At 55.0% G+C, this 16,667-nt stretch overlaps 3 protein-coding genes across 3 annotated transcripts; 1 reads left to right on the top strand and 2 right to left on the bottom strand.

The window, feature by feature from the left end:
- Nucleotides 1-1,411: 1,411 nt before the first annotated feature.
- On the bottom strand, nt 1,412-9,615 carry LOC116239082 (hepatic lectin). The gene is made up of 6 exons (XM_090128670.1): nt 7,956-9,615; nt 5,935-6,042; nt 4,911-4,985; nt 3,790-3,941; nt 2,466-2,578; nt 1,412-1,692 (listed from the first exon to the last, which is right to left on the bottom strand). Exons 1-6 carry the CDS (start codon nt 7,996-7,998, stop codon nt 1,557-1,559), a joined length of 627 nt encoding a protein of 208 aa, XP_089984796.1. The 5' UTR covers nt 7,999-9,615; the 3' UTR covers nt 1,412-1,556.
- A 103-nt stretch (nt 9,616-9,718) lies between these two features.
- On the bottom strand, nt 9,719-12,641 carry FBXL12 (F-box and leucine rich repeat protein 12). Its single transcript, XM_090128669.1, has 4 exons — nt 12,539-12,641; nt 11,624-11,696; nt 10,154-11,112; nt 9,719-10,049 (listed from the first exon to the last, which is right to left on the bottom strand). The coding sequence occupies exons 1-3, from the start codon at nt 12,622-12,624 to the stop codon at nt 10,348-10,350; spliced, it is 924 nt and encodes a 307-aa protein (XP_089984795.1). The 5' UTR covers nt 12,625-12,641; the 3' UTR covers nt 9,719-10,049; nt 10,154-10,347.
- A 7-nt stretch (nt 12,642-12,648) lies between these two features.
- Nucleotides 12,649-16,655, top strand: UBL5 (ubiquitin like 5). Its single transcript, XM_090128671.1, has 5 exons — nt 12,649-12,744; nt 13,985-14,045; nt 14,150-14,233; nt 15,142-15,179; nt 15,806-16,655. Exons 2-5 carry the CDS (start codon nt 13,990-13,992, stop codon nt 15,847-15,849), a joined length of 222 nt encoding a protein of 73 aa, XP_089984797.1. The 5' UTR covers nt 12,649-12,744; nt 13,985-13,989; the 3' UTR covers nt 15,850-16,655.
- The last annotated feature ends 12 nt before the right edge of the window (nt 16,656-16,667 follow it).

Here is a 16,667-nt window from a genome sequence, read left to right as displayed (position 1 = left end):
GGGGGGGGTGATGGGGTGCGGGGCGGTGGTGTGGAATGCGAATTGGGGGGGGAGGAAAGGGGAAAAAGAGGGGAAGGGGAAAAAGGGAGAAAAGGTGTGGGGAGGAAAGGGAAAAATGGGAAATAGGGGGGAAAAAGGAAAAAAGAGAAAGAGGGGAAAATGAAGGGGAAAAGGAAAAATGGGGAAAAAAGAAGGGAAAAGGGAGGGAAAAGGAAGGGGGAAAAGGAAAGGGGGAAAAGGAAAGGGGGAAAAGGAAAGGGGAAAAGGAAAGGGGAAAAAGGAAGGAAAAACAAGGAAAAAAAGGAAGGGAAAAAGAAGGGAAAAAGAAAAGAAAGGAAGGAAGGGAAGAAAGTAAAGGATGGGGAGATGGAAGGAAGGAGAGGAGAGGAGAGGAGAGGAGAGGAGAGGAGAGGAGAGGAGAGGAGAGGAGAGGAGAGGAGAGGAGAGGAGAGGAGAGGAGAGGAGAGGAGAGGAGAGGAGAGGAGAGGAGAGGAGAGGAGAGGAGAGGAGAGGAGAGGAGAGGAGAGGAGAGGAGAGGAGAGGAGAGGAGGAGAAAAGCAAGGAAAAAAAAGAGGAAAAAGGAAGGGGAAAAGAAGGGGGAAAAGAAAGGGAAAGGGAAAGGGAAGGAGAAAGGGAAAGGGAAGGGGAAAGGGAAGGGGAAGGGGAGAAAAGGAAGAGGAGAAAAGGAAGAGGAGAAAAGGAAGAGGAGAAAAGGAAGAGGAGAAAAGGAAGAGGAGAAAAGGAAGAGGAGAAAAGGAAGAGGAGAAAAGGAAGAGGAGAAAAGGAAGAAAGGAAGAAGGAAGAGGAAAAAATGAAGAAGGAAGAGGTGAAAAGGAAGGGGAGAAGAGAGAGGAGAAAAGGAAGAAGGGAAGAAGGAAGAAAGGAAAAGGAAGGGAAGAAGGGAGAGGAGAGAAGGAAGGGGAGAGAAGGAAGGGGAGAAAAGGAAGAAAGGAAGAAGGAAGAAGAGAAAAGGAAGAACAGAGAATGAAGAGGGGAGAAGGAAGGAAGAAGGAATAGGAGAAAAGGAAGAGGAGAAAAGGAAGAACAGAGAATGAAGAGGGGAGAAGGAAGAAGGAAGAGGAGAAAAGGAAGAGGAGAAAAGGAAGGGGAGAAAAGGAAGGGGAGAAGAGAGAGGAGAAAAGGAAGAAGGGAAGAAGGAAGAAGGGAAAAGGAAGGGAAGAAGGGAGAGGAGAGAAGGAAGGGGAGAGAAGGAAGGGGAGAGAAGGAAGAAAGGAAGAAGAGAAAAGGAAGAACAGAGAATGAAGAGGGGAGAAGGAAAGGAAGAAGGAAGAGGAGAAAAGGAAGAGGAGAAAAGGAAGGAAATAAAGGGAAAAGGAAGAGGAAAAGGAAGAGGAAAAGGAAGGGAAAAGGAAGGGGAAAAGGAAGGGGAAAAGAACCATACAACCACAGCTCTGGAACAACAGCCCTCCTTTATTCACCCTCTCCCCTCCGAGCAGCTCAGCTCCGCGCCCGCCCATCCCGGACCCCTCCTGGGAAGCCGCAGCCGACGGGCCCAGAGTATAAATTAAGGCAAAAAAGGAACTTTTTGGGGCTCCTCACTTGGGGAGGGGTTTCTCACACACGTAGTAGCACTCGAAGGTGCAATAGACGTCGTTCCACTGCCCCGAGGTCCAGACGTGGGCGCAGTCCTCATTAAAGCCCCTGTTGTTGGGTTCGCCCTCCTTCCAGAATCTGAGGGAGGAAATGGGGTTTTGGACAGCCCCATATGGCCCTATAAACTGATTTGGGTAGAGAAATGGGGAAACGGGTTTTGTATAGCCCCATATGGCCCTATAGACTGATTTGGGTGGAGAAATGGGGAAATGGGGTTTTGTATGGTCCCATAGGGCCCCATGAACTGATTTGGGCAGAGAAATAGGGTTTCGTATGGCCCCATATGGCCCTATAGACTGATTTGGGCGGAGAAATGGGGTTTTGTATGGCCCCATATGGCCCTATACACTGATTTGGGTGGAGAAATGGGGTTTTGTATGGCCCCGTATGGCCATATGGCTCTATACGGCCTCATGTATCTCTTTATGGTCTCATATATCTCTGTATGGATCAATATGGCCCTATATAGATTAATATGGCCTTATATGGGCTCATATGGCTCTATATAGCTCAGTATGTCCTCATATGGCTCTACATGGTCCAATATAGCTCAATATGGCCTCATATGGCTCTATATGGCCTCATGTATCTCTATATGGTCTCACGTATCTCTGTATGGTCTCATATATCTTTATATGGCCTTGTATGGACTCATATGGTCCAATATAGCTCAATATGGCCTCGTATGGCTCTATATGGCCTCATATGGCTCTGTATAGCTCAGTATGGCCTCGTACGGCTCTATATGGCCTCACATATCTCTATATGGCCCCATAATATGGCCTTCCATGGTTTCCCATCCTAACCACGGCCCTGCCGCCGTTCCCCCAGCCCAGCCCCCCGGCGCTCACGTGAAGGAGCTGCGGGAATCCGTGCCGTCCACCCACTGCCATTCCCCCTCCTCGTTCTCATCCGTTAAACCGATCCAGAAGCGTTCGTTCCTCGTCCGGAACATCACGAAGTTCTGTGGGAGGGGGAGGGGGGGAGGGGAGAGGGGCAACAAGGTGGGCAGGGGGGCACAAAGATGGGCACTGAGGTGGGCAGAGGGGCACAAAGTTGGGGAGAGGGCACTGAGATGGGCAGAGGGGCACAAAGATGGGGAGGGGGCACTGAGGTGGGCAGAGGGGCACAAAGACGGGCACTGAGATGGGCAGGGGGGCACAAAGATGGGGAGGGGGCACTGAGATGGGCAGGGGGGCAACAAGGTGGGCACTGAGATGGGCAGGGGGGCACAAAGATGGGCACTGAGGTGGGCAGGGGGCAACAAGGTGGGCACTGAGGTGGGCAGGGGGGCACAAAGATGGGCACTGAGTTGGGCAGGGGGCAACAAGGTGGGCGCTGAGGTGGGCAGGGGGGCACAAAGATGGGCACTGAGGTGGGCAGGGGGCAACAAGGTGGGTGCTGAGGTGGGCAGAGGGGCACAAAGATGGGGAGGGGGCAAGGAGGTGGGCAGGGGGGCAATTCTCTGTGGGTCCCAGCGGTTTTCTATGGAGTCTCCATGGATCCCAATGGCTCTCTGTGGGGTCTCTATGGTGTCCCAGTGCTTTGCTATGGGTCTCCATGGATCCCAATGGCTCTCTATGGGATCTCTGTGGGTCCCAATGCTTTACTATGGGCCCCAGTGCTTTTCTATGGGTTCTCCATGGATCCCAATGAGTCTCTGTGCGGCCTCTATGGATCCCAATGCTTCTCTATGGGATCTCTATGGGGTCCCAATGCTTTTCTATGGGGTCTCCGTGGATCCCAATGGTTCTCTATGGGGTCTCTATCGAATCCAGTGCTTTTCTATGGGGTCTCCATGGATCCCAATGCTTCTCTATGGGTTCTCTATGGATCCCAATGCTTCTCTATGGGGTCTCCGTGGATCCCAATGGTTCTCTATGGGGTCTCTATCGAATCCAGTGCTTTTCTATGGGGTCTCCATGGATCCTAATGCTTTTCTATGGGGTCTCCATGGATCCTAATGCTTTTCTATGGGGTCTCTATGGATCCCAATGCTTCTCTATGGGGTCTCCATGGATCCCAATGCTTTTCTATGGGGTCTCCATGGATCCCAATGGCTCTCTATGGGGTCTCTATGGGATCTCAATGCTTTTCTACAGCCCGGACCCCTGTGAGGTCGGATGTGTGGTATTATGGGGTGTTTTGGGGGTTTTTTTGGGACTTTTTTCGTACCTGCTTGGCGTAGCTGTCGATGATGATGAGGTGGGAGTGCATCTCCTCGCACTCCGCCTTCGCTTTGTGCCAACTCATTCTGCTGAGCGAGAAGTAATAGCAGCTCCCTTCAAAGTATTCCCACTGCCGGGCCAGCGAGCCGCAGGGAAACACTGCGGGGGGAGCAAGGGGGGGCGAGAAAAGGATGGGGGGTGGAGGTGATGGGGGGGGAAAGTGATGGGAGGGGGGGAAAGGGGGGAAGTGATGGGGGGAGAAAGTGATGGGAGGGGGGGGAAGTGATGGGGGGAGAAAAGGATGGGGCGAGAAAAGGATGGGGGGTGGAGGTGATGGGGGGGAAAGTGATGGGAGGGGGGGAAAGGATGGGGGGGGAAAAGGGTGGGGGGGGGAGGAAAAGGATGGGGGGGAAGGGGGGAAGTGATTGGAGGGGGGCAAGGGTGGGGGGAAGTGATGGGGGGAGAAAAGGATGGGGGGGAAAGGGTGGGGGGGAGAAAAGGATGGGGGGGTGGAAGTGATGGGGGGGAAAGTGATGGGAGGGGGGGGAAAGGGTGGGGGGGAAGATGGGGGGAAGTGATGGAGGGGTGGAAGTGATGGGGGAAGAAAAGGATGGGGGGTGGAAGTGATGGGGGGGGGAAGTTATTGAAGGGGGGAAAGGATCGGGGGGAAAAGAATGGGGGGAGGAAAGGATGGGGGGGGGAAAGGATGGAGGGGGGAAAAGGATGGGGGGGGAAGTGATTGGAGGGGGGGAAAGGATGGGGGGGATGATGGGGGGGAGAAAAGGATGGGAGAGGAAAGGGGGGAGAAAAGGATGGGGGGGAGAAAAGTATGGAGGGGGAAAAGGATGGGGGGGAAGTGATTGGAGGGGGGGGAAGGATGGGGGGGGATGATGGGGGGGAGAAAAGGATGGGGGGGGAGAAAAGGGTGGGGGGGGGAAGTGATTGGGGGGGGAAGTGATTGGGGATGCAGTGATGGGGGGGAAATGATGGGGTTGTAAATAAGGATAGGGGAGGGTAAGGATGGGGGGGAGAAATGATGGGGGGGGGGAATCGATGCCAGGGGAATGATGGGGGGGGGGGCTAAGGGGGGGGATTGTGGGGGGGGGAAGGTTTGGGGTCTGCACTCACGGAGGGAATCCCTGCTGGAGAAATTGTGCTTCTGCTCCTTCTGCACTGCGCTGAGCTTGGAGGAGAGAGCAGCAACTGGGGGGGGGGAAATGGGGCTGAGGGTGGGGGGCTTCGTTTGGGGGAGGGGTGGAGGGGGGGGGGGTCCGGGACTCATCCTCTGCCCCACACTTTGCCTCATAAAGATCGTTGGTGGGGAATCTGTCCTTTGCCCCACACTTCATTGGGGTCTCCATCCTCTGCCCCACACTTTGCCCTATAGAGATCTCCATTGGGATCTCCATCCCCTGCCCCACACTTTATTGGGGTCTCCATCCCCTGCCCCACACTTTATTGGGGTCTCCATCCTCTGCCCCACACTTTGCCCTATAGAGATCTCCATTGGGGTCTCAATCCCCTGCCCTACACTTTATTGGGGTCTCCACCCTCAGCCCCACACTTTATTGGGATCTCCACACTCAGCCCCACATTTTATTGGGGTCTCCAACCTCTACCCCACACCTTGCCCTATAGGGATCTCCACTGGGATCTTCACCCTCAGCCCCACACTTTATTGGGGTCTCTGCCCTCTGCCCCACACTTTGCCCTATAGAGATCCCCATTGGGGTCTCCATTTTTTGCCCCACACTTTATTGGGATCTCTGCTCTCTGCCCCACACTTTGCCCGATAGAGATCCCCATTGGGCTCTCCACCCTCTGCCCCACACTTTACCCTACAATCATCCCCATTGGGGTCTCCATCCAATAATCCCCACTGGGGTCTCCATCCCCTGCCCCACATTTTATTGGGATCTCCATCCCCTGCCCCACACATTACCCTACAATCATCCCCACTGGGGTCTCCATCCTCTGCCCCACACTTTATTGGGGTCTCCACCCTCTACCCCAAACGTTACCCTACAATAATCCCCACTGGGGTCTCCATCCTCTGCCCCACACTTTATTGGGGTCTCCACCCTCAGCCCCACACTTCGTGCCCCCCATCCCCCCCCCCCACTCCCACCCCGTCCCCTCGTTAACGAATTACTTCTGGCTAACGAGACGGAGCTGAGCGCGGTGAGGAGGAGGAAGCTGAGCGCCATGAGGACGTAAACGGCCAGAAAGGAGCGCAGCCTGCGCCCGGCGGAGCCGCCAGCTTCGGGGTGAGAAGGAAACCATCATTAATTAGTCATCGTTAATTAGCCCAGGGTCGTTAATTGAGACGGAGGGGGGAAGGGGTCCCGCTCCGTTTATGGGATGGAGAGGGATGCGGCTGTGACGGCGCTGCCCCCAAAGAAATTGGAGGGGTTGGGTTTAAGGGCGGGGGGTTTTTAGGGTCAGGGTGAGCATTTTGGGGTTTAATTTTGGGGTCAGGATGAGAGGTTTTGGGGTCAGGGTTCAGGTTTTAGGGTCAGAATGAGGATTTTGGGGTCAGGATGAGCATTTTGGGGTCTGAATTTTGGGGTCAGGATGAGTGTTTTTGGTTCAGGATGAACATTTTTGGGTTCAAATTTTGGGTTCAGGATGAGCGTTTTTAGGTGTAATTTTGGGGTCAGGATGAGAGGTTTTGGGGTCAGGGTTCACATTTTAGGGTCAGGATGAGCATTTTTGGGTCAAGATGAGTATTTTGGGGTGTGAATTTTGGGGTCGGTGAGCGTTTTTGGGTTTAATTTGGGGGTCAGGATGAGAGTTTTTGGGGTTGGGGTTCACATTTCAGGGTCAGGATGAGCATTTTGGGGTCTGAATTCTGGGGTCAGGATAAGCATTTTTGGGTCAGGGTTCACATTTTAGGGTCAGGATGAGCATTTTGAGGCTAGGATTACTATTTTAGGGTCAGAATTAGCATTTTTAGGGGGTTTGGGGTTTTTTCAGGGTTTTAGGGTTAGGATGAGAATTTTAGGGCCAGGATGAGACTTTTGGGGTTAGGATGAGAATTTTAGGTAAAAATGAGGATTTTAGGGTCAGGATGAGAATTGTAGGGTCAGAATGAGAATTTTAGGATCATGATGAGAATTAGGGGGTCAGGATGTGACTTTTGGAGTCAGGATGAGAATTTTAGGATTAGAATGAGAATTTTGGGGTCAGAATAAGATTTTAGGGCCAGGATGAGAATTTCAGGATTAGAAAGAGAATTTTAGGACCAGAATGAGACTTATGGGGTCAGAATGAGAATTTTGGGGTCAGTATGGTAATTTCAGGGATAGAATGAGACTTTTGAGGCCAGGATGAGAATTATGGGGTCAGGATGAGACTTTCAGGGTTAGGATGAGAATTTTAGGTAAAAATGAAGATTTTAGGGTCAGGATGAGAATTGTAGGGTGAGAATGAGACTTTTAGGGTTAGAATGAGCATTTCGGGGCCAGGATGAGAATTTTATTGCCAGGATGAGGATTTTAGGGTCAGAATGAGACTTCTGGGGCCAGGACGAGAATTATGGGGTCAGGATGAGACTTTCAGGGTCAAGATGAGAATTTTAGGGTTAGAATGAGACTTTCAGGGTTAGAATGAGACTGTTGGGGCCAGGATGAGAATTTTATGGCCAGGATGAGGATTTTAGGCTCAGAATGAGACTTGTGGGGCCAGGATGAGACTTTCAGGGCTAGAAAGAGAATTTTGGGGCCAGGATGAGAATTATGGGGTCAGAATTAGACTTCCAGGGTTAAGATGAGAATTTTAGGTAAAGATGAGGATTTTAGGGTCAGGATGAGGATTTTAGGATCAGGATGAGACTTTCAGGGTTAGAATGAAACTGTTGGGGCCAGGATGAGAATTTTGGGGCCAGGATGAGAATTTTATGGCCGGGATGAAGATTTTAGGGTCAGAATGAGACTTTTGGGGCCAGGACGAGAATTATGGGGTCAGGACGAGACTTTCAGGGTTAGGATGAAAATTTTGGGGCCAGGATGTGAATTTTCGGGTCCGAATGAGACTTTTAAGGGCCAGGATGAGGGTTTTAGGGCCAGGATGAGGGTTTTAGGGTCAGGATGAGGGTTTTAGGGTCAGGATGAGACTTCCAAGCTTTCCTGCCTCTCTCCTTCGTGCTGCGTCCCCCGGCGGCGCTCCGCGTACCTTTATAGAGCCGCACGTTGTCGCTGAGCTGCTCCTCATCCATCGCAGCGGAGTTGGGGTGGCTTTGGGAGCACAGGGAGCAGAACTTCAGAGATCAGAACCTCAACACGACACAACAACCAGGGCTGAGTCCGAAGGTCGCCGCGATGCGGATTTTTGGGGCCGTCCCCTTTTGGCTCCCAGTCCTAAAAAGAGCACTTTGAATCGCTGGTCGTTTCTGTTCCTCTGGGAGGTGGGGGGTGGAGTTTTGTGGATTCCCATTTTCAGTCCAATGCCTTCCTCTTCTTTTTCTTCATTTTCTTCTTTTATTTTCATGGACTAATGGCTGAATTTCCAACGCTCTTCTCTGCAAAAGAAGGGGATGGAGGCACCGCTCTGGGAAATGGGGGCTGGTTTTGGGGGATAGGAGGAGTTGTCTGATAACAAAGCATCCACCAATGACTTTAGGATTCTCCAGGTCCCTTCTTGGGACCGTTTTCTCTGTTTTTAGGTTTCAGGTGTTTTTTTTCTGTGTGATTTTCAGGCTGTTGTCGGGCTTTGATTTCATGATATGAGCACAACTCCAGGTTGGGTTGGGAGGGGGAAGGAATAAATCAAAGCTGTTACACGTTGGAGTAAATGGGGACTGGAAATGAGAAGAAGACCTCAAAACTGCCCCCTAAAAGCTACTGAGGTGCAGAAGAACCTCCCCAGAATCAGCTCAGATGCTTCACTGGATAAGTGAGGATGAAGTGGGGCGATACCTGGGTGTTGATGGGATGGATGGATCAATGAATGAGCACAAACGAATCCACGGATGACTTTGTAGGACCCTTCCACTCCGTTGTCCCCACATTCACCCCACTCGAGGTTGAAGCCCATTCTGCAATCTGTACCGTGTCGTGTCGTTCCATACTTAATTCTGCATCAGAAAATGGGGAAGATTGGCATCAAGGGAACAAAATGATCATAGAATCGATGGAGGAATGAATACAAACGAATCACATGAATCCACGGGTGACTCTGGAGGACCTCTCCCTTCCATTCTTCCAATGGTCATCCCCTATCTCCATTCCCCACTTGAAGTTGGAAGCCCATTTTGCAATCTACTGCGTTTTGCTGCTCTACATTTAGGAATTCTGCATCGAAAAATGGGGCAGATTTGGCATCAAGGGAACAAAATGATCACAGAATCAATGGATGAATAGAAATGCATCACTCAATTCCATGAATGACTTCCGACGACTCCTCTGCTTCATTATTCCCAGTTTCACCCCGTATCTCCATTCCCCACTCGAGGCTGGAAGCCCAATTTGGGCTCATTTAATTTTCCCTTTCGTCGCTTTACCTCCATCCTCCGAGCCCAGAGAGTACCGGGACCGAGCTTAATTACACTTAATTACTCCATCTTCAATTTCTGTGTGTAAGCACAGAGCAGTTATGAAGCTGGCAGCCTTGGGAACCTTTCCAAGCAGAACTGGGGCATTTCCCACTGTTTATTTGCCCCAGAGCCACGCTCAGACTGTTTGTGCATAAGAACAGAGGAGCAGAACGAGGCCGAGGTGCTGTGGGGCGATGGGATTTCATCACAGGGGTCGCTGCCCTCCAGGTCTGTCTGAATTTTTGTGTCTCGTTGCACAACCCACAGCTATATGTGGGGCAGAGGGGGGAAAACACAAATCCATAGGTTTCCCTGTGGGGTTTTCTGGCTCCTGGTGGTGGTGTTCATATCCAAGCACGCCGGGTTTTGTTTGGCTGAGCTCAATCAAAGTTCTGCAGGTGTTAAACAGAGCTATTTTTTATTGAATGCATACAATATCTAATAGGTTTGGGTCCTCCAGACGACGTCACAACGCTACAGCTGCGATAACAACACCGTGACAACGCAACGCAGCCGCTCTGAGGAGCAACACCTGCATTGGGGACTGAACGATTCGGACCAAAAAAAACCCCTACTGACACCAAAAGGTGAAGGAAAGGAAAAGGTGATGCAACAGCTGGACTGTGACAACAACAACACGCAGGGCAGATCGCCCCAACTCTTCCAGGCAGCGCTGCGGCGGTTGTTCAGTGATGCAATCCCAGTCAGGCATTAACTGGAGCTCTGGAGCTCAGCTGGAGGAAGAGGAGCAGAGAAAGGTTTCATTTTGGTCCCAAAGACACCATCAGTTCTGCCCACCCTCCCTCTGCTCGCTCAGGAGCCAAAATTCAGTGCTCACCATCTTTCCTGATTCGTGGTAGAAGAGAAAGCCCAGTTTGCAACCAACCCCATGGTGCAGCTCATGACTGCTGCAGTCCTCCAAATCTCTTCCAAAAAGAAGTGGAAAAAGCCTTCCCCCATACAGTAGCACCTTGGGAAGGGATGAAGTGAAGCCCTCGAGCTGCAGCTCTCACCTGGATTTAAGTCTGGGGGTCAGGGAGGAGGTGTGAAGCTGCAGCACGGCACACCCGCCCGAATTTCACCCACGGTTTCATCCTCAGAGTGAACCCCATCCAACGTGAGGCTCCGCAGCCGGGGCAGAGCTCGGCACAACGCGGCGACAGCATGGAGGGAGAATTTGTTGTACAGATCGAGGTGCAGCGTCTCCAGGCGCTCCAAGGTCGCTAAGGAAGCCAACCCCAAATCTGTCAGGTGGGGAACGGAGGTGATCTCCAGGACACGGAGTTGTTTCATGTGGCGGGCGATGAAGTGAAGGGCTGAGTCCGTCAGGACGCAGTGCCGCAGCTCCAGGCGTTCCAACTCCTCCAGGTGTGGAGCTGCCCTCTCCATCCCCGTATCCGTCACGCGGTACGTCCCCAAAAGGCTCAGCATCCTCAGGTGGCCATGGGAGGAGACGTTCAGGAGGTGGCGGTCGGAGAAAGCGGGGACGTTGTGGAGCTCGAGGCGCTGCAGGCGCGGGGCGGCGGATCCGGAGAACCACAGCGAGGGGATTTCACAGCAACGCAGCTCCAGAACGATGAGGGATGGGGGGAGGCTGTCGTAAGGCAGCGTATGGAGGTCGGCTTCGGTCAGGGAGAGGTGTTGGAGGTGAGGACAGCGCGTGGTCAGGGCGGAGAGCAGAGCTGGGGACAGCAGGCGGTGTCTGCTGGCGGTACGCAGAGTGCCACGGAGACGCAGAGTGTGGAGGTTGTGGCGCAGGCAGTGCCGAAGTGCGTGCCAGAGTGTCCTGCAGCTGAGCTGGGGGGAAGAAGGAAATGGGGGGGGGAGAGAGGGAAGGGAGGTGAGGGGTGAGAGAGAGAAGGAAGGGAGGGAAGAGGAGAAAAAGGAAAAGAGAAAGGAAATGGAAGGAGGAAGAGGAGAGGGAAAAGGATGGGGAGGAAACAGGAAAAGGAAAAGGGAGGGGGAAGGGAAAGTAGAAGGAAAAGGGAGGGGAGAGGGAAGGAAAAGGAAAAGGGAAAGGGGGGGAGGGGGAGAGGAAAAGGGAAAGGGAGGGGAGGGGGAGAGGAAAAGGGAAAGGGAGGGGAGGGGGAGAGGAAAAAGGAAAGGGAGGGGAGGGGGAAAGGAAAAGGAAACAGAAGGGAGGGAGAAAAGGAAAGTGAAAGGGAGGGGAGAGGCAAAGGAAAAAGGAAAGGCAGAGGAAGGTGGAAGGAAAGGGGAAGGAAGGAGAACAAAGGAGATGAGAACATTCATAAGAAATAGAAAAGAGGGATGGAGGCAGCTCTCCAGCCTGTTGTGGGGAGAATCCAACCTTGTGTGGGGTCAGATCCACCTCCGTCCACAGCGCCCGGTTCTCTGCAATCCGCTTCCAACGACGGCAGACGCTGAGGGGGAACAATGAGGGGTCAGTGGGGGGCAGAGAGAAAAAAGGGGAGGGGAACAGAAAGGGAAGGAAGTGAATGGGAATTGGGAGAGAGCAAGGGGGGAAAAGGAAACAGATAGGATGGGGAGGGAGGACAAGGAAGCAGCTGAGAACAGGGAAGGGACTGGGAGGGGGGGGGCTGGAGGGGGAAAAGGAAACAGCTGGGAACTGGATGGGGGAGCTGGAGGAGAACCTGAGGGAGGTTAGGAAGCAGCTGGGAAGTGGGGGTGAGCCCGGAGAAGGAGGTGAATGGGAGCTGGAGGAAGGCAGCCTGAGGCCTGGGGGAGTGAGAGGGGAACAGTTAGGAACCGGGGGGGATCCAGAAAGGGGAGGTGGTCGGGGGCAGCTGGAGAGAGCCAGGGAAGGAGGAACAGGGGGGAACCGGAGGAGGGGAGGGGGGACCAGAGAAAAGGTGGGTGGGCCCGGGAGAAGGACAAGGAGAAAGGAGGCCCAAACGCTGGGAGAAGCGGAGGAAAGGCGGCTGGGAGCCGGGGAAGGGATCAGAGGGGCAGCATGGCGGATATGGCGGGGCAGGGGGCGATGACGCTCCGAGCACCGGGGAAGCGGAGAGGGGTGAGAACGGGACCGAGGCTGGGGGATGAGGGGGGGGCCGGAAGGTGGGGGGGTTGTGAAGAGGGGAGGTGAGGGGAGGTGAGGGGTGAAGGGGGGGGTGAGGGGGGCCGGAGGCGGGGGGTGAGGCCCGGACGCAGGAAGAAGCGGAGGGAGGAGGCCGAGAATGAGGGAAGACCCGGCAGGAGCTCCGCACGGCCCCGAGGAAGGCTCCCGGTGCCGGCCCGGCCCCACCTGGCCGCCCGCAGCCGATCCCTCAGCGGCAACAGCTCCAGGATCCGCAGCATCACCAATTCCGGCAGCGCCGTCGCCTCCGCCATCTTTGCTCCCTCCCACTTCCGGCGTCCGCAAAGCGGGGAGGAGCCGAACCGACTTCCGCATCCGGCTCGCGGGTACTTCCGGTTCCGGTGTGGCGGCGGAGTGACGGAGCGGCGGCATCGGTGGGCGCTGGGGGGGGAAGGGGGGGCGCGCGGGGCCTTTCCGTGTAACTTCTACCCCCCCAAAACCCCCCCACCTCCAGTCGCTCCCCCCAGTAACCCCATAACCCCCCCCATTACTCCCCCCAACCCATCTTCCCCCATAACCCCCCCAGTAACCCAGTACCACCCCATTAATCCCATTACCCCACCATTACTCCCCCCAACTCGCCTCCCCCCCCATTTCTCCCCACAACCCCCCCAGTCCCCCCCCCCAGTACCCATCCTTAATAACCCCACACCCCCATAACCCCCCCCCGTTACTCCCCCAACCCACCTCCCCCCATAACCCCCCCATAAGCCCCCAGTCCCCCCCCAGTACCCAATCCCATTAATCCCATAACCCCCCCCCATTCCCAGTAACCCCCCCGCAACCCCCCCAGTAGCCCAGTATCCATTCCCAGTAATCCCATTACTCCCCACAACCCCCCCAGCCCCCATTCCCAGTAACCCCCCCAACTCCTCCCAGTAACCTCCCCATTCCCAATCCCCATTCCCAGTACCCCCCCTCTAAATAATACCCCCCCAGTAATCCCCCCCCCAGTCCCCATTCCCAGTAACCCCCCCAGTAACCCAGTATCCATTCCCATTAATCCTGTGACCCCCCCCATTTCTCCCCACAACCCCCCAGTCCCCGTTCCCAGAAACCCCACTCAGTAACCCCCCCAGTCCCCATCCCCCCCACTAACCCCCCAATCCCCATTCCCAGTACCCTCCCTTAAATAACCCCCCCCATTCCCAGTCCCCCCCTTTAATTAACCCCCCCCAATCCCCATTCCCAGTCTCCCCCTCTAAATCACCCCCCCATTCCAAGTCCCCCCCCTCTAAATAATCCCCACTCCCAATCCCCATTCCCAATCCCCCCCCACTAAATAACACCCCCCCAGTAACCCCCCCAATCCCCATTCCAAGTCCCCCCCCTCTAAATAATCCCCCCTCCCAATCCCCATTCCCAGTCCCCCCCCTCTAAATAATACCCCCCCAGTAGCCCCCCCCCCCAATCCCCATTCCCAGTCCCCCCCTCTAAATAATCCCCCCTCCCAATCCCCATTCCAAGTCCCCCCCCTCTAAATAATCCCCCCCAATCCCCATTCCCAATCCCCCCCCACTAAATAACACCCCCCCAGTAACCCCCCCAATCCCCATTCCCAGTACCCCCCCACCCCCTCCCCCAGTCACCCCCCCTTTTTATTCCCCCCCCCAGTAACGATGATCGAAGTCGTTTGCAACGATCGTTTGGGCAAAAAAGTGCGGGTGAAATGCAAGTATCCCAAACTGGGAGCAAACTGGGAGGGGGGGAGGGGAATTTTGGGGAGGGGGGGGCGGGGGGGGGTTCCCAGTCGGTGTTTTCCTTTACTGGGACCATCAGTACGGAGGATTCCATCCGTGACCTGAAGAAATTGATTGCGGCGCAAACCGGGACCCGATGGGATAAAATCGTCTTGAAGAAATGGTGGGTTTTGGGTCCTGGCAGGTCAAACGTGGGACTGGTTGGGTTGGGAGGGTCCTTGCAGGTCAGTGGTTAGGTTGGGAGGGTCCTTGCAGGTCAGTGGTTAGGTTGGGAGGGTCCTTGCAGGTCAATGGTTAGGTTGGGAGGGTCCTTGCAGGTGAGTGATTGGGGTGGGAAGGTCCTTACATGTCAATCAGGTGAGTGGTTGGGTTGGGAGGGTCCTGGCAGGTGAATGGTTGGGGTGGGAAGGTCTTTGCAGGTGAATGGTTGGGTTGGGAAGGTCCTTGCAGGTGAGTGGTTGGAGTGGGAAGCTCCTTACAGGTCAATCATGGGACCAAGCATGGTCAAATGTGGCAGTGGTTGGGTTGGGAGGGTCCTTGTAGGTGAGTGGTTGGGTTGGGAGGGTCCTTGTAGGTGAAGAGTTGGGGTGGGAAGGTCCTTACAGGTGAATGGTTGGGCTGGGAAGGTCTTTCCAGGTCAATCTGGTGAATGGTTGGGGTTGGAAGGTCCTTGCAGGTGAATGAGTGGGGTGGGAAGGTCCTTATACATGAATGGTTGGGGGGGGAAGGTCCTTGCAGGTTAAAAGTTGGGATAGGAAGTTCGTTCCAGGTGAATCAGGGAGCAGGTGAATGGTTGGGAGGGTCCTGGCAGATCAACCATGGAGCGGTTGTGGTTGGGAGGGTCCTTACAGCTCAATAAGGGAACAGTTGTGCTAGGCAGGTCCTGGCAGCTCAACATTAATAACATAAGCCTACAGAAACGGTCTTAAAGGGACCGCATACTTTTGGGTGCTGTAGATTTTGACCTTCCTGTGTCCCCTCCCCCCCAATGAAACGTTTGGGTTCTCGGGGGTCCCTCTCAGTTTTGGGGTTTTTGATGATTTTCTGACCCCCTTCCCTTCCCCCCCCCAGGTACACCATCTTCAAGGATCACGTCACGCTTGGGGACTGTATCCTTGCCCTTTAAATGTGGGGTGGGGGTCGACATTGGCCCCACATCTTCAGAAAAGCCTGGAAGGACAATCCCATACCCCATAACCCCCCCAAGTACCCCATAACCCCCCCTCAAACATCCTCAGACACCCCTGTGTAACCCCCCCCCAAATACCCCATAACCTCCTCATAAATACCCCCAGATCCTGTCCATGTACCCCATAGCCCCCCAACCCCTCCCAAATACTCCATAAGCCCCCCAAATACCCCATAACCCCCCCCAAACACTCCATAACCCCCCCATAAATGCCCCCATATCCCGTCCATGTACCCCATAGCCCCCCAACCCCTCCCAAATACCCCATAAGCCCCCCCAAATACCCCAGACCCTCCCCTCAAATCATCCCCATGTACCCCATAGCCCCCCCCCAAACACTCCATAACCCCCCCATAAATGCCCCCATATCCCGTCCATGTATCCCATAGCCCCCAACCCCCCCCAAATACCCCATAACCCCCCCCAAATACCCCATAATCTCACTGGTGCTGGGATGAGGGGCCGTGGCCCCCAGCTGCACCAGGGGCAGTTTTAGGATGAAGGTCAGATTCCAGCTCCTCTTCCTCCTTAACCTCCGACCCTCAGATGAGATCCACGATGGCATGAACCTGGAGCTCTACTACCAATAATTGCCCCCCCAAAACCCCCCAACCCCCCATCCCATCTCCTCCCAGTGCCACCAAGGGAGGCAAGACCCCCTCCCCTGCCCCCCCCCAATTCTGACTCTCCTGTTCCCCCCATGGGACCTTCCTTGCCCCCCATGAACCCTTCCTGCCCCCCATAAGACTCTTCTGCCCCCCCATGTGCCCCTCCTTCCCCCCCCATGTGCCCCTCCTGCCCCCCATGTGCCCCTCCTCACCCCCCATGAGCCCCTCCTTCCCCCCACAGGACCCTCCTTCCCCCCCCATATGACCCTTCTGCCCCCCATGTGCCCCTCTTTGCCCCCCCATGAGTCCCTCCTGCCCCCCCATGAGACCCTCCTTCCCCCCACAGGAGCCTCCTTGCCCCCCATTAACCCCTCCTGCCCCCCATGAGCCCCTCCTGCCCCCCCATGGGGCCCACCTGACCCCCATGAGACCCTCCTTGCCCTCCATAGGACCCTCTTTGCCCCCCATTGGACTCTTCTGCCCCCCCATGTGCCCCTCTTCACCCCCCATGTGCCCCTCCTCGCCCCCCAAGGACCATCCTTCCCCCCCCGAGCCCCTCCTGCCCCTTCATGAGCCCCTCCTTCCCCCCCATAGGACTCTCCTTGCCCCCCCATGGGACCCACCTGACCCCCATGAGCCCCTCCTCGCCTCCCTTGGGACCCTCTTGCCCTCCCCCCCCCCCCCCCGACATGGCAATGCTCTGGCCTTGATGAGGCTTTAAAAATGTTGTAACCGCCTAAGAGTGGCTTTCTTTTTTGTCCAGTTTCTAATAAATATCTCTCTCCGTTCCTTGGCTCCGT

Source organism: Phasianus colchicus, chromosome 34 (genome assembly GCF_987193195.1).
Source record: "Phasianus colchicus chromosome 34, bPhaCol1.hap1.1, whole genome shotgun sequence".
Taxonomy (NCBI): domain Eukaryota; kingdom Metazoa; phylum Chordata; class Aves; order Galliformes; family Phasianidae; genus Phasianus; species Phasianus colchicus.
This window is presented reverse-complemented; position numbering and strand designations above follow the sequence as displayed.